The sequence below is a fragment of the Ictalurus punctatus genome, chromosome 6 (assembly GCF_001660625.3).
Source record: "Ictalurus punctatus breed USDA103 chromosome 6, Coco_2.0, whole genome shotgun sequence".
Lineage (NCBI taxonomy): Eukaryota > Metazoa > Chordata > Actinopteri > Siluriformes > Ictaluridae > Ictalurus > Ictalurus punctatus.
This window is the reverse complement of record NC_030421.2, coordinates 26,912,731-26,935,386: the sequence shown is the minus strand read 5'-3', so window position 1 is coordinate 26,935,386 and position 22,656 is coordinate 26,912,731. Positions and strand designations below refer to the sequence as shown.

Here is a 22,656-nt window from a genome sequence, read left to right as displayed (position 1 = left end):
TGCCATGCTTTGTGGTGTGCTCCCCTATCCCTGCTCTGTGCCCTCAGTGGCCTTTCCACCTAATCTACAGAACAAATTTCACACAGCCTACCAGAGTGAGCATGTGTACTACAAAACCATTTTAAATCTTTCAGATTTAAAATAAATAAATAAATAAATAAAAATAAATAAAAAAATAAAAATCCACATGATTTGATTTGTTTTCAATTCGGGCTGCCAGGATGTGAAAGAAATGGTTCCTCATGCATCTGGATAAATTTTTGATACCCTACATTATATTACATATACTGCCAATTAATTCACTATTTGACTTTTCAGAAATATTTACATATTATAAAGCAATCACATTTGAATTTTATTATCATCATCATCATCATTAATATTACTACTATCTTTGTTTTAATATTTGCTGTTATTTTTTTCTTTGTTTAAAGTTGCCATATTCTACTTTTAGTCTAATTTCCTATATGGATAACAGTTACATATAGTATTCAGTGCGACAGAACGTCTGTGTAATCAGTCCGTCCATCCGTCTATCGGTCTGTCTACATATAGGCCATGGTCTAAGAATACAATAAAACTAAAACGAGAAAACCGAGTACAATTTGAGGGTATTTTTAAGAAAGCGAGTGTGGTAAAAGTGATTAATTTCCATTTGTGCCATTATGTTATCACCCATGTAGTATGCACATCGAAGGTCAGTTGAGATTTGGCCTAAGTGTGTATTGAAGAGCTTAATTTAAGAATGTATTCATGCAGGAGTCTGGCATCCAGTCCTGGCCTCGTATTTTTCAGTTCAGTCCAAGTAAAAATCCAGTTATGACGTTTTAGGAATTGCAGTAGAATCTTTCAAGCCATAATCACAAAGCAGCGAAGGCTTGATTATTTTTCCTTTATTCGGTGAACGTGTGTGAGAGCTGGATGCAGCTACAGTTGGTCTCTGCTGAGAGTAGATTATTAGAGAGACAATGAGCTCTTTATGTGTAGGCCATGCGTTTAGGCTTGCATTGATGCCCAGGTCATGAGGAGAGGGCTGGACTGTGATGTAACGCCTGTCTGCAAGTGGATACTCAGAAAGAAAGTTACAAATGGTGGTTAATAAACATAATAGTAGGAGAAAGAAAGTCACTGAAAGAGAAACTCTTTGGGTGGAAATCGACACTCCCATGACTGTCTTACAAAAGAAGGAATAAAACAAGTATCAGCTTGGGCTACAGGTTGAGACTGAAAATGAGGGGGGGGGGCTTGCCGTTTGAAATATGGAAATGTCAGGATTTGCATTTCCTGTCATTTGCCTCTCCATATATTGCTGAATAAACACAAAAGGACATCTGTAAGGCTGCCTTGGCAAGCTCCCAACTTACATGTGTATAAGCCACATGATACATAGAACGTTCTAGAAAACAGTTGAAGCACAAAAGAGCTATGATTCAATACTTCTGAGCAGTTTTCACACTGAGCCAACAGCTGCTGTGTAAAAGTGAGCCTGAGGTGAAATGCAGGGACCAGGCCGGCAGCAGGGGGAGAAAGAAAAAAAAAAACGATCACTGTGCACAATCCCACCTTTTAAATCCGTCTCCAGCTCTGCCATGGCTTGCTCTGCTCCCACAGACAAATTTCCCTCAGTAGAACCATAATTCACACATGGCTTACTTTCTGTAGGCAGCAGAAGGTATGTCAATGCGCGAGGGCCAAGTTCACGGAGGGCCTTTTGGAACATACTAGAGACAGAAAATGGCAGCAATTTTCAGGCCGTCAGTCATGATGGAGGGATTAGCATGACAAAAAGCCCTTTCTTGTTAAAGGGCAACAAAGCCTGCAGTAAGACAGGGACGTACAGCGCGCAGACATGGCATGGGACGTGGGTAGTCTTGTCAAAGGTCTGCTTCTTTCTATTCTCCGCAGGTACATGTTCACTTTGGAGCTGAAAAGAAATCTGACAGAGGCAGCCAAAACATTACCACATAATCAGATTTTTGGGATGTACCAAACTGCAGTGTGCTTTTTATATAAAAAAAATGATGTCAGAATTAATCTGCATTCTGCAAGAAATCAGTCTACATCTACATATATTTCTCACGTGTGTATTCGTGTGTATTCCGTATGATACAGTTCAAACTAAAATCATTTGGGTTTGGCTGAAATCTGAAGAATGTCATGAGCATATAGGACGGTGCTATAGCTCACAGGGATGTGGCTTTGTGGTTATGTTCTTCATATGACTTGTTTCAGACATCTTCAGTGACACACACACACACACACACACACACACACAAACACATGGGCCTAGTGGGCTCAGACAAAGCCGTTTGCGTCATGTGAAAGTATCCGAATATAAACATCTCTAAAAATGTTGCGTGTTTCAGAGGATATGGACGTCTCCTCCCAAGGGCATGAGCTGATAGAGTTTCATCAGAGTTTTGTTTCTGAAATGAGTAAGATGTGAACTTTGGTTTTCAGGGCAAACTCTATTCTTAACAGCTGTCGGTCCACAAGTCTGCTCAGGTTTCTGTATTAACATAATTACGGTTTATAGTGGTGTGTGGTGCAAAATGACTCGGCTAAACTTCCCTTTCCTACACTTTCTCAGGGTTCTGGATTAAGACCAGGATGAAACATATTTTGAGACACTATAAACAGTAGTGCATTCAGACGGAACTTACTCTAGCCTTTAAAGCAGTTAAAGTCAAAAGAAAATGGTTGCTAGGCAACCAGGAAATAATGACACAGCATAAACCAGCTAATTTCAAAGGGTACCAATACTGCTTACTAGCATGCAGCCATTATGTGGTTAAGGTAAAGGATAAATGACCGAGAAAATGAGGCGAAATGTTCGGAAGAGCGTTCTCCTCGGATATGTTGCTAAACTGCTAATAAAAGACTACAATTATATGTGTAACATGAACGGTGAACACAACACCATATGAATGTAGTGGTCGTTATGCCAACAAGTCCTCATGCGCCTCAAAATCTACAGTGTGCCATAACGCCCACGGTGGAAACTCTCTGTTGTTCCTGCAAGACGTATAAAGCTTCATATAAAGCTATTCAGAGTGGATAAACTGTCAGTGGCTTCCCAGAGCCCTAGCATGTCAGCTGCATATTTCTTCCAGGCAGCAAGCGAGGAAAAGGCTCAGTTCGGTGTTGTTGTTTGGTCACTAGGTGTGAGCTCAGCTCCATGGCAACTCGCACCACCATACTGATCCAAGGCCTGGTTATTTTGGCCTGATGCTGCAGTGAGAATGAGAGACAGCGCTCGGCAAATTCTGTGCAAACCCCACATTCTCTCCACGCTCGGTCGCCCAGTTCCTGTGTTCTTTCGCCCTCATTGTGAGACGGGCCGCTGACAGAGCGAGAGAGAGATGGGTGGAGGTCTGGGATCTCCAGAGGAAGCACAGTGTGCACACAAACACACAGTGTGGACAATAAACAAAAACTCTGCAGACCCAGGGCTCGTAATCAGGAGTGTCGTGACAAAGTGTGTTACACTTGGTTGTGGTTAAACTGATTAGGAATCCCATTTAATCAGCAACAACAACGCTTTGACATCACATCCTGTGTAATCTTAACACCCTGGTGGTTTTTTTTGTTTTTTTTTTAAACAAGGAACCTACATACACAGCTTGAAATAAATACTTTTAAAATGCTATGAACAGTTAGTGGGAGCTGTTGTATAACTTCAGGTGTAGATCAGAAGTGCTGGAAAAAGATGAGGCTTTAGGAAAGAATGAGGCCGCGATGGCGGCCAGCCTCTGCCTTCACCAAAAATATGCTTCTGTTTCCGTTCATCTTTCAGTAAGCAAGGGAGAGGCTTCCTCCTTTCTTCCTCCAAACCCACACACATACGATTCACGTATCTGTCCTGCTGTCCGTTAACCTTCTTCCTTCCTACAGAACTTATAATTCAACAGAAATATCCAAACATCAAAACAGCTTAATGATACTTTATATCGTTAAAGACGTAATTGCTTGATGAAATTACAAAAAAAAAAAAAATTAAAGTTATAAAACAGCCTCGTGTCATAAGATCTAGTCGTCTGTGCTCAGAGTTCAACAAAGTCCTGAATAATGAGTAAACACTCAACACAGAGGCGGATCTGAGAAGTGCAAGAAAACCACATTAAAAGCTCGCAGTAATCACTGGTAACAGCTTCTCAAAGAGGAAACCCATCGTGTTTACATCTGCTCACCTGTGTGGTCCAGTCCGACAGCAGTGTGAGGACTGTGTGCTTTATAGGAGCAGAGTAATACTGCCATTAGATGTAGTTATTTCACTGTACAGTCGTGAGAGCTTCAGAGTTGGTTATACTATACTGAAGGGACCTTTTTAAAAAAAAAAAAGTGCTCTAAAAACATATAAAAGTGTCCATTTAAAAAAAAAAAGAAAAAAAAAAAAAGAGCATGATGCTCAGAGCAAGCCGTGCATAATCACACGGGTGTGTAAAGGTGAGAATCCACTGCAAGTTCCACAAGCATGCTTTAAACAGGGTGGCTGAACAGTGAAAGCACACAGGCTGTTCCAGTGAACAGCACTGGGATCAAGAGGCAAAGTAGATGAGCTTACCGGTGTGTGTGTGTGAGAGCCCTGTAGAGTATTATTTAAAATGTGTTTGAATAATAATAATGCACTAATAATAAATAAATAAATAAATAAATAAATAAATAAAACACATGCAGTGAGTGGCAGTTCTGCCATGCCTTGTTGACGAGAGAGGTCCTGGTCATTGTTGCTCACTCTTTACAACCGCGGTGAGCTGAAAAGCATCTCAGAATGCACATCACTTTGAAAATTGAGGAGCATGGGCTACAACTGCAGAAGACCACATCGTCTTCCATTCTGGTCAGCCAAGAACAGGAATCTGAGGCTCACAGAAACTGTACAGTGGAAGATTTACATTTACATTTATGGCATTTGGCAAACGCCCTTATCCAGAGCGACTTACATGGATCTCATTTATACAACTGAGCACTTGAGGGTTAAGGGCCTTGCCCAAGGGCCCAACAGTGGTAGCTTGGCAATGCTGGGGCTTGAACTCCTGACCTTCTGATCAGTAACCCAGAGCTTTTAACCTGAGCCACCACTGCCCCAGGAAGATGTATGATGAATCTTGCTTTCTGCTGCGACATGCAGATGGTAGTGTATAGCTCAGAAATCTGCAAATTTGCATGATGCAGTCAAGTCAACATGGACCACAAGGTCATAGAAATGCTTCCAATACCTTGTGCAATCCATGCCACAAAGATTTGAGCTCTGGAGGCAGACTTTACCTAGTATTCATTTGTTCCCAATAAAGTGGCCAGTAAGTGTATCTGCCCAATACAACGCAATGTAAGATTCAGCCCCGTAAAAACTAGGCTCTGATTGTGTCTGTTGGAAATGAACTACCATGTAAAATGAAGTTTTAATGTGGAAAATAAAGTAAGCCATAAATGACATCCACTTCTGCAGATCAGGTGATGAGAGACCAAAAAAAAAGAAAAAAAAAAAAAAAAAAAAGGTCAGGACTAAATTGGCACATGGTATCTCATTTATGATAGTGTCATGTTTATTTCCCCTTTTGAATGCATAAATACTCTAGTGAAACTTTGAGAAATTCATCCTAGTGTAGCGAGAGATGGAGGTCATGCTCACCTGGGTGGATTTGTCCCTCATGCAGGGTACACAGGTGGCGTGGGTGGCATCACGGGGCCAGTGGCCTGACAGATAGGGGCCGGTTAGGGCGTCCAGGGAGGAAGTCCGGTGTATGCTTGCACTGCTGCTATTGCTGCCCACTGGACCAGCCAGTGAAACTCTGCACCTCTCTGTGAAAGACAAAGATGGCAGAAGATATAGGGAAAAGAGTGGGGCCAATATGGTGGGTGAAACGTACAACACGGACAAACAAGTGGGGGAGGAAAAAAAAGGAGAAAAAAAAGGAACAGATGGAAAGTGGAAGAGAGAAGAAGAGGAAAAACAAGCATTAGGCGCTTAACATGTGAAACGAGGCCAGTTCATTAAAATGCTCTGTGGTCAGTATTGTTTGCTTGGTAGGCATACACTGTGAGAGTGTGTGTTTTTGGGCAAGCACAGTGTGTCTGTGCGTATGCGGTTCCGAGCAGAAGCGGGCTGCAGTGTAAATAGGTGGCGAGGTTTGCCAGTGATAATCAGTAAAGCTCGGCAGATTGAGACGGCATTAACATAGTAGCCAGCAGGCCTTTTAATGAAGGCAAAGCTGATTATGCTCTGATTGGCTGAGGCAGACTGGCTTCGAGGAAGCGGCCCTCATGTCTTGACCTACATTCACTGAGCCTCTACAAGTACTTGCCCCCTAGACTCTCTCTCTCTCTCCCTCTCTCTCCCTCCCTCTCCTCTCCTCCTCACTCATTCTTTCCACCACACAATCAACAGGCTCCCTCTCGCTCGCAGACAAAATCTCCGACTATCCCTCTCTTTCTCGCCTCTTTTTTAAGACCATTCTTTCATGTAAATCTGCTCCATTGAATATACTCGAGAAGGGCGAGGCGTACAGTACGAACGAAGCCGCAACACCTGTCGTTTTTGTGCTGCTCTGAAGAGCTGGAACCGGTGCAGGAAATCCAGCATATGGGCTTTTCAGCGCTACTTTAAAGCACAACTGCTCTCTCCTTACATATAACGTTTACTACACACATTACGTCAATTCCTCACTATGTGTCTCTATGCGCGCGCGCGTGCGTATGTGTGTGTGTGTGTATGTGTGTCGCATATTCACTACCATTCCCATGAAAACAAATCAGAGAGGAATCATTAAGGTTGTTTGCAACCATTACTCTTAAGGAGCACATGCACACGCACACATTCACACACACACACACACACACACACACACACACACACACACTCTCGACTCACAAAACAAGAAGCTCAGCAACTTTTCACTGCTGGCCCTTACTACACTTGGCAGTGACATCAGATACTGAACTCATCCAAAACGCAAAAGCAGAACTGGATTTTTTTGCTCAGTATTTTGAAATGGAGAGCTGAGAAATAGCAGAAATGGTATCAAGAGGAGGAACCTGAGAGAAATTTCAGAGGAAGCATGGCTATGAGCATGTGTGAGGACATAAGCTGTATTGGGTCAAGCTGCAGACTTAACTGTGTGTGTGTTTGCATTTGTTAATGTGCTCACATGGGAACAAATATGCCTGCAAGGTCTTAGGCATGTTGCAATACACAAACAGGTGTGATGATGTTTGGATGTCTGTGTGTGTGAATACTATCCTCTGCAACAAGTCCATAATAAACCTAGCCAGCAAAGCAATTCCCAAAGGTTCGCTTCATTAGAACAAAACCACTCTCTTTTTCCATATGTCTCTCGTGCGCAAGTGCACAAGCACATACACAAAGATAAGAGTTCTGAATGACCATGCTGACCTGCAGAGACACAGTCTGGATGAATGCTCTGGTAGTAAACGAGGTTGTGCGCATGAGGTGGAGATGCTTTTCTGAGCACTAAAAATGCTTATCAGCACTGCTCATGCTGTGTATCACACACTCCACCCATTAAACTCTGTTCAATCATTCACCAACAAGGGCAAACCGAAAGCTTTGCACCGACTGACTCAACTCACTTTTACACTGAACACACACTGAACAGATGCGTCAACGGCGTCGTTAGTTTAGCCCTGTTATGCTATTAAATCGACACGTTCCTCTTGAAACATTACATTTAGGAACCATGGTGCGATTATAAAAGGTCGGAAATTACGACAGTTTTTCTTACTTTGAATGTGAAAAATGTAAATATGCGATTAGAGAAGCTTAGTGTACTTTTTGCTATGTACTTGCACATACCACAGTTCCATTATCACATTTTGTTGCCATATGGCAACAACTGCATTTTCCCATTTACCAGAACACTCAAAAAACATATACTTGTTTAAATGACAAAAAATAAATAAATAAAATGTTAACTTCTCAGCTAGTTTAATTATTGTTTTTAGTAGTTTTGCCTAAATATTGAAAAATTTATCACGTTTCAAGAGCCCTCTGTTGTGACTTTCACCATGCAATGTGATTGTAGAAAAGGCAGTGCAAACAGCATTTCCTGGTCATGTGACACAGCATTTTTATATCATGTCAACATTAAAGCCCCCCTTTTCCAGTTATATAGTAGTTTTGTATTATTGCTTATTTAAAAAAAGGAGATAAATTAATTTCTGCCATACAGCAACACCATACAGTAAAGAGTTAAAGGAATAGTCGAGTACTTCAACCTCATCTCTATCGATTGCACCTGTAGTATGTGTGAACCACATACGCAAGAATTTCAACAGAAAAACCTGGTAAAAAGTCTGCAAAGTTTCAAAAATCAAAGCGCACGACAAATGGAGTTATTGACTCCCAAAAGAAGGAACCGATTCTGAACAGCTGAAACGAGTCGTTAGTGATTCCAGACTTACTTCCTGTACTAACCTATGTAGGTTTGTAACAAAAAGCCCCGCCTCTGGTCTTCATCAGCTGCCCGTGAACAGACGGAGCTGAAACTTGTTATGGTGGTGGGCGTTTCCTTTTAGACACATGCTGACAGTGGTAGACCAATCACAACAGACTGAGACATCTGACCAATCAGAGCAGAGTATGCTCTCTGAAAGGAGTTTAGAAGGAATCATTTAGAACGGATCATTGAACGAGTCGTTTGAGACACTGGGGGGGAAAAAGGTAACGCTGCAGTTTAAATTATGAGCACATTAAAGTGTTTTTTGACCTTGGATGCATGTAAATCTATTGTATGAGACCTTTAAAACAAAATTGGGCCCGTTTCAAAACAATAACAGGTGTGCTTTAAGAAGCTTAAAGAAGGTGTAAAATACACCTTTTGACTGCCTCATCAGCCTTTCTACATTACATACGTGTTTCCAGTGGGAAAAAAAAATTAATAAAAAGTTATCTGTTCTGTTCTCAGTAAAGGAAAACTTATTGAAATTCTTGTTTATGGTAATAAATTCAAACCAGACACGTACAGCAGATAAGAGATTGTGCTGAAAAAAAATCTGTACTATTCCTTTAACCTGCACATCTCCACGCTGCGAATGCACAAATCTCGCTGATCTCTCCGGTATTATGGCTCGGTTCTAGATAGCACACCTCACTAGATACAGCTACACCACAGAGCAAACAGTGGAACACCTCGCCACTGTCAGAAGAATGCGAGTGCCTGTTTGGGCTGGAAAAGTCAAATTAATCTCCAACCAGACTCAACACATTCTGCGCTGGTGAACAAACAATCTGGAGGAGTAGATGAACGTGAGTGAGCAGAGTTGATATGGGTGCAGTGGTGGCTCTACTCCCATGTAAGGAATCCGATGTGATCTCGTCATGGCCTGCCCTTACCACTTTCGTGTGCTTCGCTCCATCAAACTACTGCTTTCCAAGAAAATTGCAAAAAAACAAAAACCCAAAACAAACCAACAACAAGACTTTGGCACCTGAGTGTGCCTGTTTGGAGTTGTATCAGAGAGAGGAATCGTTTTAGTGGAAACGTGGGAGTTAGGGTTAAGGGTTTCTGCAAACTGCTTGATTAACGACCCGGAGGAATGTTCGCAATTATTGGTAACTTTGTGGGATATGTTCACTGAAAACAGATTTTATGCTTGGAAGCCCTTAAGCAAGCCTAGTCCTCCCTTCTTCTGGTCCAACTTGTTTGTCTTCAAACCATTTCTTCATCCTCTCTCGATCTCTCTAAGAGACTAGTATTTTCAAAGGGTCTTGGGTAAGCCGGTTGATCTGGAAAATCACTAGACTTCACAGGAACAGCAGCAGACTGTTCAGAGGAGCACAATAGGATAGGTGAGACGAGGGGAAGCCTAGAAGCTCGAGACTGTAATACCGTAATACTGTATGCACGGCTCGCACTGTGCTGCTTTTTAAAACCGAGGGGAAATAGAAGCTAAAAGAGAGATTCTTCTTTGTTTCCGAACTGCACTGCTCCTGCAGCTAAAACAACCTCGCCGTCGGCCGTGTCTGCTTACATTTCAGACCCCAAATTACCCGAATCACCTAACACTGGTATTAAAACAAACCCCTGCATGTAGAACCGCGGTCTCGTGTTTACACGTCAGCTCGCACACGTGGATTCCGTACCGTTTCTACACGCCGGGTTTTATTTGCTTAAACTAGTTGGAAAAACGGAGCTGCTGCATCAAAAGCGGTGAACGTTAACGTACGGACTACGTAGCTGAAACACGGTCGTAAATGATGCGTGGCGATTTTGAGAAAGGGGTCGCTAGGAGACAATCTCCACGACATAGCCTGTAAGCCAACACGTTAGACGCGTAATGAATCTCCGTCGGCAAAAGAGTAAACTTACACGTACTAACAGTGTACACAACACTGCTCCTTTAGCAGTCACAAACACATCGAGGCCTCAGTCATATTTCCATGCTGCAAAGCTGGCCAAGTGCCCTCGCTACAGTTTTACGAATAAGCCGTCTGGCTGAGGAAAAACCACGCCAGATGAGCATTAAGCACCATTTGAAGAGAAAATATGGTGCCGTGGAGTGCAAAGTTAGTGGGTTCATGCTGTCTGTTTCTGGAGCTCCACCAGCACCCCTCCTCCTCTACAGGCTGAGAGAGCAGATGGGGGTTTTCAAGTCTAATCGGGTTTTACCCAGCAGCCCAGGGAAAGAGGGATATCTGAAGTGGGGCACAGTAGCAGGGTAGAGGGGGAGGACTGATAATCTGCAGTGTCTTAGAGATAGAGGCAAGGATTTGTGGAGCATCTTCAGGCTGAATGGTTGGAAATGACAATGACAGTGTCGGTTAAACTAATGCCATGATGGACATGTTAATGCGCTCAGTTCTCTGGCATGACAATAAAGGGGCCCAAGTGCTCCTTATGTAGGCTAATAACTAGCACAAGGTGAACGTCACACATGAAACCATTATCCCCGTTGTTCTCGATTCTCTCCTCAGGGACTCCCAGCTAGTGCATGTTTACATGTTTAAGCTCCCAGCACACCTGAGACAGGTAAGAAAGGTTGTCGGACACTGATTATACCAAGCAGGGAGACTGTGCAGACTGGAGAACTCCAAAAAGTGGGAGGATGTGAAACCCAGCAGGAGATCAGTTTCAGCGAAAACGATCCAAGATGGCTGACAGCTAATGTTAGAAGCCTGTTGTTTGGCCTGTTTGAAGGAGGCCGCTTCATGCTTTGTTAGGTGCCAGAATAGAACAAATCTACAGTGCAGCACGTGTACCAGATTTCCATAGGTGTGGATCAAAAACCTCTGCGTCAGACGTTACATTTCCATCCAAATCTCGAAAGGGAACAAAAGTGAAACCTGATCAGGATTATATATATCGGTTACCTCGTTACATCTTCGTACGATCGTAGTGCTGTCGTGTTACAGCCTAGCAACGACTTTCGTTTTCTCCGCAATGACCCGTGAAAAGTGACAGTACCAATTGATAAGAATCAAGAAGTAGTCCCTTGGATAGCTTAAAACACATATCAAAGATTTTGGAAAACTACCGAGCAAATCACAGGGCATCCATGTCACTGGCTAGGAAGACAAATCTAGATCCTTTTAGTAAAGCAGTGAAAACCTCTCTCTGATTTCAGACACCCACTCTTCACAGCTTTTGAGCCGTTACCGTCTGACGGCATGTTCCTGCCTTCACTACAAGCAAAACATTTTTTTTTAGTCAGTCATCAGGGTATTGAATTGTTAGACAAAAATGACTGAGCCAGTTGATTAAGCAGTCTTTTCGTCTCCCACACAGGGTTAAAGCAGAGAGTGTAATGTTACCTTAATATGACTGAGATGGAATGAATGCTTGTGTGAGTGATTATTTGTATGATCATGTACCACGTTGTGTATATGTATATGTATACGAGTACAGTAGACAAGTTACCTTTGTGCACAGGTGAGCTCGGGCTTATTCTCTCAGGTGACAGTCTGTCATTTTCAGGTGAGCCCTGCTGCGAAGATGCCAGGGCTTTGCCCCTGTGCCCACAAGATGCTGAAGAGGAAGAGGAAGAAGGGGTAGAGGAGGAAGACGTTGGCCCTGGAGGATGTGCACCGGCTGTCAGCACCAAACTGTCCGTCAGTGAGCTGAGCAGCAGGGAGGGAGAGGGAGAGGGGGAGCCGCTGTGAGAGGGCACAGAGAGGGAAGAAGGCACGCTGGCATGAGCTGATGCCACACTGACCTGCGGGCACTGCGTGTGTGGAGACACGGGAGAACTACATCTGAGTGCCGAGGAAGAGGTACACGTAGGAGATGCGGACGGGCTCAAAGCGGCGCAGGAGGAGGAGGAGGAAGAAGAGGAAGAGGTCGCGGCGCGAGAAAGAGCGCACAGGCGGCTTCCGGCTGCGTCGCATCCGCTGCTGCAGCATTTAACGTTAGCGCTATTTCCTCCTCCACCGCCGCCGTTAGACAGCGCCATCCTGGTCGGTAGGGGGGGCTGTGGCTGTGCTTTGAGCTGGAACGGCACGGTGGCTTTCATGGGCAGCAGGCGGTTCAGTAAACTCACCCCGGCGCTGAGACCCGAGGCTCCGCTCGAACTTCCGCCGCTCACCGAGCTGCAGTTGGACGTCGGCGAGCCGCTTTTACGAACTCTTTGGGACATGACGCTCACAAACTACCGAAAAAGAAACCCACAAAAACAAAGCGTGAACATACGCCAGGTATGTTTGAGGTCGTGGACACTCTTTTATCCTTCTTGTGTCACTCCATGCAGCGTGCCTGTGTCTTTTTGTTTTGTTTGCACGGCTCCGCTCCGAGTCTGTGAAGCAGAACCCGTTCCCGTCCTGAAGTAAACTACACAGCAGTGTGAGCCACGCACCGTCAACTCCTGCCAACGCTCCGCCCTTCCCACCTTCTGATTGGTCAATCCTCGACACAAGACAACTTTTCATTGGCTGCATAGAGGATCCTTTTAACTCTTTAAAGTTACACAGGCCTGCTGTGGATCTTTTACAAAAACACTGTACAAAGCGATCATGCTGTATATCATACCATACGTCACCTTGTAACCGTACCTTATTCACAATTTGACACGTCTGACGTTTTATTTACCAGAAAGTCCAATCCAGTGTGTGTGTGTCAATATGAAATCCTATAAGTAAAGCCAGTAAAGGCTGGCTCCAGATTAAGTACTTTACCTAGCAGGACAGATTATGATTACGCATTTATCTCCCTGTTATTAGCGCCATCTTTATTTTCCATCGTTGGGAAATGGCTTTGTTGTGGAGAACACGTGCTTTTGCATTGATGCTGTGGCTTCAACACCCTCCTGTGGTCAAAATGCTGTGATACTGCTGTGGATCCTCTCCCCCTTTTGCAAACGTGATTGTCTCACATCCATACCCTAAATCAGTGGTCACTAACCCTGTTCCTCGAGATCTAACTTCCTGAAGACTTTAGGGCCAACTGTCAACATACCCACCTGATCATCTGATCATTGCCTTAAGAGGTTCTTGATCAACTAAAGCAGGTATGTTTAGATTTTGGTTGGAGATGAAACCTGTAGGGCAGTTGTAGCTCACTGGTTAAGACCTTAAGGTCATGAGTTCAAATCCCAAATTTCACTGCTGGGCCTTAAGCCTCAACTGCTGTTTGTATAAACGAGATAAATGGAAGTCACTCTGGATAAAGGTGTCTGCCAAATGCCATAAATTTAAAAGTCTCAAGGAAGAGGGTTGGTGACCACTGCCCTAAACAGTTACACTTCAAGTCTAACCTTATCTCCAGTGAATAATCTCACCTGCAAACTGCTAAGGACTGTAATCATAAAGCCTGTCCTGCATTCAACCCATGACTTTGATTCATGACATGCTCATTCAGAACATCATTTCCCCACACTCAGCATACAGTTGTGAAAGAGTAATGGTTAATAAATCGCACTATCCGGTGTCACCCGGAAGAGCACGGATCCATTCAAGTCTGGTTCCTCTCAAGGATTCTTCCTGTCATCATATCAGGACATTTTTCCTTAGCACCGCCACCACTGGCTTGCTCATTAAGGATTTACATCTGGATTTTTATAAAGCTGAGTTGTGACAATATCTATTGTTAGTAAGTTTCAATTCAATTGAAATAAATACACTTCCCCGCACCGGAACTATGTATTGCACGCACGCATGCCATTATCTGAAAATAATACAGCATTCATTTTTTGGGTTGAACATTAAAGAAGGAAACAAGAGGCGTGGCTTCTTTAATATAGTCTTTAATCAACTGAGTAATGCAGGGTTGTACAGCAAGCGTTATTTCTAAATGGCATTAAAACATATATCTTTTTGAGTAGACTAAACTGAGTAGTTATTTGTTCTTTTCTCAAAGCGCTTACTTTACAAGTTGCAATAGAAAACATTTCAGCGGCTTTTTGTTGCAATAATCTCAGCCACTGTTCTCAGTGGAGCGAATAGCATCAGTATGAATTCGAGGACTGAAAAAGGAAAGAAAGAAAGGAAAAAAAAAAAACAGCAGCTCATCATGAACAAACACACTTTCCATTCTCTCCTATACATACACGTAAAGAAAATCTGTTATTCTAGTTTATTCCTGACGATAAAATGACACACTGCTAAATTTTTGCATCCGCCTGCCTGAATTTGAAAAGAGCTGCAGTGGTTGTTGGGATTAACAAAACAGCACATTTTCTTTTTGCTTTTAGTGAGTTTGGGGATGAAAAATCAATATAAAAATGCTTGATTAGACTTCCATTATGGTTAATATTTATCTGGTATAAATGGGAACAGTTCAGATGGTGACATAATAAAACAAACAGTGCCTGTGTTTACATAAATAGTTTGAATGTGACAACCTCATGACCAAAGCTGCCATGTTTCTTCTAGAGAAGTAATCATTAACCCTCTTAATTCCAAACATCACACCTTCTTAAAGAATTCAGTTATGGCCCTAATCCAGCACCAGTGTACCTGATAATCAGTTTACCTGATTAGCCAGATCAGCTCAGCTGGATTAAGGTTGGAACAGAGTTCTGTAAGAAGAAGGGAGATCTCCATAAACCAGATTTTTAAAAAAAAAACTGATCTAGAGAACAACACATGGTGTGAAGGCTTGTACTTAAAGTCTAAGCATTAAACTCAAACAAACGCACTCATTTTAATCAGTACAAAACACACACAGTTTTAGTCTAATCAGAATCGTACACGGGCACCTGTAAATGTTAATCATTTAGCAATATGCTGTAAAAAGCAGTGACATAATTCAATAAGAAGACCAGAGGTTTGACTCAAACATATTCTGAATCAGTAATCCTGTGGGCTAGATATATCAGCGTTTTTAGATGATCAGTAATTGAGAACTAGGAATAAAACAAGTCACTTCTTTGCCTTTTTACTGGGGTAATCGCTTCCGTTTGGCTTGAGATGAAAATGGCATGTACATAAAAAGTTAGTAAGTAATATCTGTCTGACATAACTGTGCTATTTTATCTAGAGATAAATATCACAGTGTTATAACATTGTTCTTGGTCCCACAGCAACAGTTGAGCCTTCTGTATATGTGCAAGCAAAAGCACACTATACAGATATGTACACCACATCGGTGAACCTATATTACATACATACAAAACTAAGATTTCAGCTTAAACAACTCGGGCAGAGGAAGTAAAATAGATACTTTTCATGAATAATAAGTTTGTCAGTGAATGGTTTTCTCGCATAGTCCTGTGAATAAACTGGTATGCAATAAGTGGCACATTTTTTTTTTTTTTTACTTAAGAGGATAACTGAAAATTCACAGCATAAAGTATGCTAGTTGTGCATTTTAAGTCAGTCTCTATAAGGGCGAGTTTTGCTTTGCAATACGAGAGGTTTTCCTTATTATGGAGCATCACTATGTAATTATTTCAATGGCTCATATCTGAGCCTGCAAAATGCATCAGTAATTGTGGGCAAAGAAGGGAAAAAAAAAAAAAAAAAGGTAAACTCAACTGTATTTAAAATGAGGAATATTTCACTAAATTGTGTGATGCAATGTTTAACACATAGCAGTTATCAACAAGGGTGAGTGTAGTAGCACTGAAATGTAGTTTAGTTGACCAGGATTATCTAGCAACATTTGTTCAAACTGCTCGTACGCACGAATGATACTGAAGCACAGGGATGGATGACCGTGCAATCCTTAAACTACCAACAAACTCAAAAGGGATGCAATGTAGGATGATATTCATTAGAATAATATAATAGAACATAAAAAATAAAGTATCTGGACATACAGCCTTGAGGTTTGGCCCTTGGCACTGTTAAAAAAAAGGGAAATACATAAAACAACTAAATTCTGAAGTAACAGCCTTGTATATGCATCATCATGTGCACATATATCACTCACCTAGACTCAACCTCCCTGTGACAGTTTGATTGTACACATATGTACAAATGAAAGCTAACCACCAATTCAAGATTACTCTGATATCCGAGACATGACCATGACCACAACTGACCATATTTGTCATTTCAGAACAGCTGTCATAAACAGAGGTTGATGAACTAAAGTAGCTGTAATACGCACAATAACGTACACATTTAGTTCCAGGTCTATGTAGTGTAACATTAGATATAAATTACATTTGAAGTACATACTTGGTGTCCACGCTGCTGTTTGTGACTGGAATGCAGAGAGCAATACCTAACCTACGACACTTGTCCATTTTCTCATATCAGTCCTCTGCAGAAGCATCGAGTCACATCTGATCTAGCACTCTCGCACAGATCCTTATGCAGAGAGTAAAGCGTCAGACTGTTCACGTAAACACACTCGCGTAGAGCCACGAGGTTCCTTGCAGAAACCTAGTCCACGTCTTTTCGAAACAATGAGTGAAGTATGTACTTCGGTCTCTGCTAATAAGGGAGAACATTATTCCAGAGATCAGACTGAGATAGAGCTTGATTCAGATTGTAACAGAATTGAAAATCCTCCATCCTTCAAACTTCTTGTGCACCTCCGACAGGGGAGAAAAACCATACACGCGCGCGCACACACCCACAAATCGTTTTTACCTTTCCCTCTCAGGATTGATAAGAAGGGATTGTCATCCATGAGATGTTTCTTAACTGCAGACAGCGGTGCTTGAAAAGACAGAAGATTCCAGGTAAGTGCACCGTTTAGTTTACAATATGCTAACAAATGGAAAATGCTGCAACATACAGAACAAAATGAGCACCTCAAAGCTAAAGCCTATTGCACATTTCAGAATGTAATACAAACATGGGGGATACGTGTATATATTACATACGACAAATGCGTGAATGTACTATGCATTAAACATAACAGATGCTATTGCAGTTAAAAAGGTCTTAGAGACCACTGCACCTTCTATCAACTTTTATATGGACTAGATTTCATTTATGTCCATACAAACAGTCTAGCATGATTGTTAAATCAACAAATTGTCATTTTCTCTTTCCCCCACCCCCCAAAATTGTCTTTTTTTCTTTTTCAAATCGTTTTAAGACCAGATTTAAACAAGGTCCAAGACATCAGACATAACTATATGATTAAGATCATGATTATAAAAAAAAGTGCAACAAATACAAGAAAGTAATTATCAAAACAACCAGACACGCAATCATACTTTGATTTACAACGGGACAACAAAAATAATGGAAGCATTTTAAGCCAATGATGCTGCATAGCTGGGTTCGGTTTAAAGCAATTACTTCAAAAAACAAACAAACGAAAAAAAGGTCAGAGAATTTCAAGAAATACCACGATGTTAAGTGCTTGCAAATCGTATCTTAGAAAACTGTTTTCTCTTCCTCCTATAACATGCTGCCAAACCCCTCCAGTATCAATAAGCTCCTTGTGGCCGTTTCTCAGCAGGGTAAAAGTTTATAGGCAGGTCATGCCAGGCGGGTCAGAGGAGAGGGTTGCCGTGGCAGTTCCCCCTCCAACCAGGAACACGGCAGTGCTGGATTTAGAGCGAGTAGCACCTGCTGCACCCTGCCCTCCACCTGCCCCGTTGTTGTTGACTTCTCCATCCAACGTATCTGTAGAGATGACCCACGTGGACGGGCGCCACCGCTTCAACGAGTAAGGCGTCTTCACACGTCTCTTTATCTTCTCCGCCGATGCGGCTTTTCCCTCCTGAGAGGAGCTCTCACCTGTAAGAAAAAGAGAGAGAGACAGGAAGTTAGCTAACTACATAACTGTGACTAAGTTTGTGAATGCAGCTGCATTTTATTCCACATCAGTGAGTAACAGCATTGGGATAAATGTCTATGATTACAGTACTAGTTTATATTCTGATGCATGGAAATACAATCTAAAAATAAATGCAGACTCGACATGTTCATTTTTACTAAGCATGCTCATGTCACCTTTTAACATTACAGTAGGCACCAGAGAAATAATTCTGGACGTTATTTGAGCAGCGTTGTATGTGAAATAGAACAAATCCAAGAACATGTACAAAAACCTTGTATATCTCATACGTGACTGAAACAGTCCAGCAGGAGTACCAAAAATAAATATCCGTCATATCTTCTTAATGGAGCCAGATACATTTATCAGTTCTAGTCAGGCCTTTTTATAATTTTGTTTTGTTCAGCTACCGTGTGGAAAGAAAAAAAACAAAACGTGTCTAATTTACGCTTAATGGACTGCACTGGCGTCAACATGGGCGTAATCAAGGTTGTGGCCTGTGTTCTGGCAGCATGCGGCTCTCGGTCATCGTGTTATATGCATGAAACTACTTTTTGATTGCAGGGAGTGTCGATCCCTTCCCGTGTTAAATGCTGAAAGCACAAAACAAGCCTTAAAGGGGACACACAAAAAAACAAAAAAAAACAAAAAAAAAAAACACCCACACTCGGTCGGTCATTTCATGCTTTGCTGTGTATGCAGGAAATTTGCAACGTGTAACATATTTACGGAACTATACGTTGTCTTTCTATTTTTGTTTAACTTAGACTGAAGATTTCTAGTGGTTTACACTAGTGGTGTTCCACCCTCCACTAAATAATACTATACAAGAATCGAGAGCATCTTCAATGTGTATAAACACACGGCTATATTTAGTTGAATGTTTAGTATAAGCTTCCTGCACCATGTTTTCTGGTACATACATCGTACGTTATCGCTGTTTACAACTGTAGCAGAACGTTCCCTGAATCCTTATCAGCCCCGAGACGTTTTCCCTCCCTTTCCACTACAGGCAAACAAGAGAATAAAAGAACAAAGAGAAAGAGGGACAGAGGAAGGGAGAGCGATAGACCGGCGTTCTCTTGTTGAATAAAGCGGTAGTGCTAATTGGCCGGGTAGAGAAGGACACTCATTACAGGAAGACACACACGGAGGGTCTATCTCTAGAGGATGCTGGTTGTGGGCATGCTGGCACGCACACTAGGTAAGAAATGTTAAGGCATGGAGAAAGGTTGAGGGACGGAAAAGAGAATACATGGCAGTGAGAGAGATGGAGGGATGAGAAAGCGCAGGAGAGATAGACCTGTTGCATGCTCACAGAGTGGTCCTCAGAGATTTGAAACACTGGTTTTGGCGATGTGGCGAAGAAGATATAATGACGCATCATAATAATATTATTATTATATAATAATATTCAGGACAGGCTTGTTCACCTTGAAAGTATGAATAGGCAGGGTTTTAAATGTACCAGTTGAGAAAGTTGGGTTTATATAATCAGATAATCTAGTCAAGCAGAGTCTGTCTGGCTCCAGAGTAAAGACACTTCAACAATTTCAACCAATCATCAAACAGAAAAAGGAAGTATTTGTACTTTGTATTGGTCTTTCAAATATGGGAGTTCAAAATTATTTGTCAAAAACAACTCTGCCTCTTGGACGAGGCTCCAGGCGAACGCCATCCCGTTGTCCCAGGGCTGATAAAAGAATAAAAATAAAAAGACTTGAAGTGGTTGTCAAATGTGCCAGCAGCCTAAAAGCAAAGTGATGAAACGACGAAATGATGCAACAACAACAATCCACCATTACCATTAAACCGTGTATTAATGTTAAGTAAACTACTCTGGTTAATCATGTCAGTATGTGTTGAGTGACTCTAGATTAGCTAGAGTGCTCTCTCAGCTCTTCTACCGGATTCCATTAGTAGGCTAGTAATGTTCATAATGATGAATTATTCAGATCATATGTATGAATAAAACACCACAGGGTGTCCTGTTACAGGAAAATAATCAACAACAAAGTGGTGTGATGCTGCTTAGTGCGAAACAAAAGCACTGTAACCACCCTGAAATATAACAGCACGTCCCAAACAGCACGTTCTTCCTCTTATACCACAGCAATTACTTCCCAATTCTATGAACTTCTATGACCGTCTATGAACGGCTGTCACCAGTTGTCACCTCACCAATCTCGAAGTTCTCTAAAAGTAGGGATGTACCGAAATGAAAATTCTTGGCTGAAGCTAAGCCAAATATAATGAAAAACTTGGCTAAAGACCGAACACATTTTTTTTCTACTTATTTTGCCTTTTTTTTTCACCACTGCATAAATTAAAGTCAAAATGTGCTTTTTACTATTTTCTCTTGCTTTGCACAGAAAAAAAAATCAATTACAAAAAACGACAATTTCGAAATATTTATTTAACACTGAACATTTTTTTTTCATTCCAGCAGGCATAGGCTACCAACAAGGCACAATATAACTTTAAATAAATAAATGAGTAAAATAAAAATATTTTGATGTGGTCATCTTTGAGCCCCCCTTGAATAGCCGATGCTAGGCCTATAACTGACTGCTGAAAGAATGGAACACTCTGTCGCCTACAACAAAAAATACATTAAAATGTGCACTGACAAGAGTGCAAAAAAGTGGATGGGCCCACAACAAATGAATAATTGTCCTAGACATATGCCTACTTCTTTAACGGACATTCTTACGTCTTTCTCGGACACTTTAAAATGCTTCCACACTGCCGAGATGTTTGCTGCAATTAAAGCTTCGCACGTCTCACACTGGTTGCTAGGCTATTTGGTCGCGTCATCAAACACGTCATTGTATGGTCAAATTTATATGGCCTTTTCACTTGGTGCCAAACACCAAAAGTGCTTTTTTTTATAATTTCGGTTGCCGGACATTCGGTGCATCCCTATCTAACAGTTCAGAAAACAAAAATAAGTGCAGCACAAAGTGCTGCCATCAAGTCTTTCTAGCAGCAGGAACAGCTTTACATCAGTGATGTGGTTTCTCCATTCATCGATGTTAAAACGACAAGCTGCATGGAACCACATGTAATCAGAAAACGCATGCAAGGCAACCATGGACAGAGAACAGATAGTGAAATGTGAAAATGTGAGACAACAGGGAAGAAGCGCTTCACCTGACACAGAAGTGTCCTGTGCAGTGGTCGACAGGTCCAGGGAGTTGGGTCTCTCTGGTCTCCTGGGTTTGTCCTGTCTCAGAGGGGCTTCCGCCTTTGCTTGCAGTAATTGCAGCTCTCCTGGAGCAGGTCCCACGGGTATTGCACTTCTTGTGACTGGCGCAGCAGAAACTGCAGTGTGGACGTTGCTGTTGTTGTTGTTGTTGGAGTTGGTGCGGCCTGTGTGCTCTCGGCGCAGCAGGGGCTCGTGCTCATCAGGACTGGAGTTGATGTTGATGTTCAGCCGAATGTCATCCCCACTTAGCTGGCTCTGGAGCAAAGGCAGGCCACCTCCTTCACCCTGTGGCCCAGCTGGGTTTGTGTTCCCTAAGGAGCTGCTGGCACTACTGGTACCACCTGCATAGCCATTAAGCAACAGCACCCCAGCTCCGCTTCTCACTCCTGGCCCGTTATTGGTTAGCGTGACTGGATGAGGCTCTGCTGCAGGCACCACATTCATCTTAGCCACACCAGTCTCCACCTGCTTCAGGTTGGACTTGTGTCTGCCAAACTTGAGCCGGGAGGATGAAGGCTCCTTGCTGGGATTTTTGGAGCCAAGAGCCAGGCTGGTCGGCCTCTTGGGGAGATTCTGTTGTTTTGGAAGGGGAAATATGGTGGGTGCAACACTTGATGCCCCACCGCTACCTGCTCCAAATTCAGCCTGATGCCCGCCTCCGGCCCCTGCGTTCACCTCAGCTGCTAACTTTATAAACGGATACAGCAGACTGGAGCTACCCGTACTGAGTGGGTCAGGAGCGCTGAATTGCTTCTGAGAATGCTCCATCAAGTTCTCATCAGAGCTCTCCTTCAGGTTCTTGTCCACCTCCTTAGGGTCCAGTTTGGTGGTCTCCAGGTCTTCCTGGGTGAGTTGCAGGCAGACAGGCACACTTGGGCCTGCTCCAACCTCCTCAGATGGGGCTGATTCAGAGATGGTGGACATGACCGTGCTGGGGGTGAGGCCTGCTGTGGTAGTGGTGGTGCTCGTGGACAGACTGGCTCCGCTGGTCTCAGGGCTTGGGAGACGTGCCTGTGCTTGTGCCTGCTGTCTCTCGTAGTTTATGGAGTTCCTGTTCTTTTCTCCTGTGCCCCCTGTGCCAGGGCCACTCAAACCAATGCCACTCACTGAGGATGTGCCTGAGGTGGACGTGTCTCCAGGAAGGTTCTTCACCATGCCATCATGGTCCTCGATGTATGAGGAGGACGAGTAGTCTGGATAAGGTCCCATCTTTGGAACCCTGCGACTGTGGGTGAGGTTCCTACAATGGGACAAGAAGCGAACAAGTTAAAACAGAAGAGAGATCAGTGTATATTCAAAGATTTTCCAATCTCC

The 22,656-nt window shown here is 42.7% G+C and overlaps 2 protein-coding genes across 4 annotated transcripts in view; both read right to left on the bottom strand.

Annotated features, from left to right (window-relative positions):
* fam117bb (family with sequence similarity 117 member Bb) overlaps positions 1 to 12,849 on the bottom strand; it is a 33,763-nt gene extending 20,914 nt beyond the window's left edge. The window contains exons 1-2 of one of the 2 annotated variants that reach the window (XM_017469630.3): positions 11,877 to 12,849; positions 5,633 to 5,802 (exon numbers count right to left, since the gene is read on the bottom strand). In XM_017469630.3, coding sequence (XP_017325119.1) covers positions 5,633 to 5,802; positions 11,877 to 12,591 — 885 coding nt within the window. In that variant the 5' untranslated portion in view covers positions 12,592 to 12,849. The remainder of the gene's footprint in view (positions 1 to 5,632; positions 5,803 to 11,876) is intronic. The other variant, XM_017469629.3, reaches the window with a different exon arrangement.
* Positions 12,850 to 14,177: 1,328 nt separating this feature from the next.
* bmpr2b (bone morphogenetic protein receptor, type II b (serine/threonine kinase)) overlaps positions 14,178 to 22,656 on the bottom strand; it is a 62,614-nt gene continuing 54,135 nt past the window's right edge. For both annotated transcript variants that reach the window (XM_017469628.3, XM_053681066.1), the window contains exons 12-13: positions 21,288 to 22,582; positions 14,178 to 18,094 (exon numbers count right to left, since the gene is read on the bottom strand). In XM_017469628.3, coding sequence (XP_017325117.1) covers positions 17,823 to 18,094; positions 21,288 to 22,582 — 1,567 coding nt within the window. In that variant the 3' untranslated portion in view covers positions 14,178 to 17,822. The remainder of the gene's footprint in view (positions 18,095 to 21,287; positions 22,583 to 22,656) is intronic.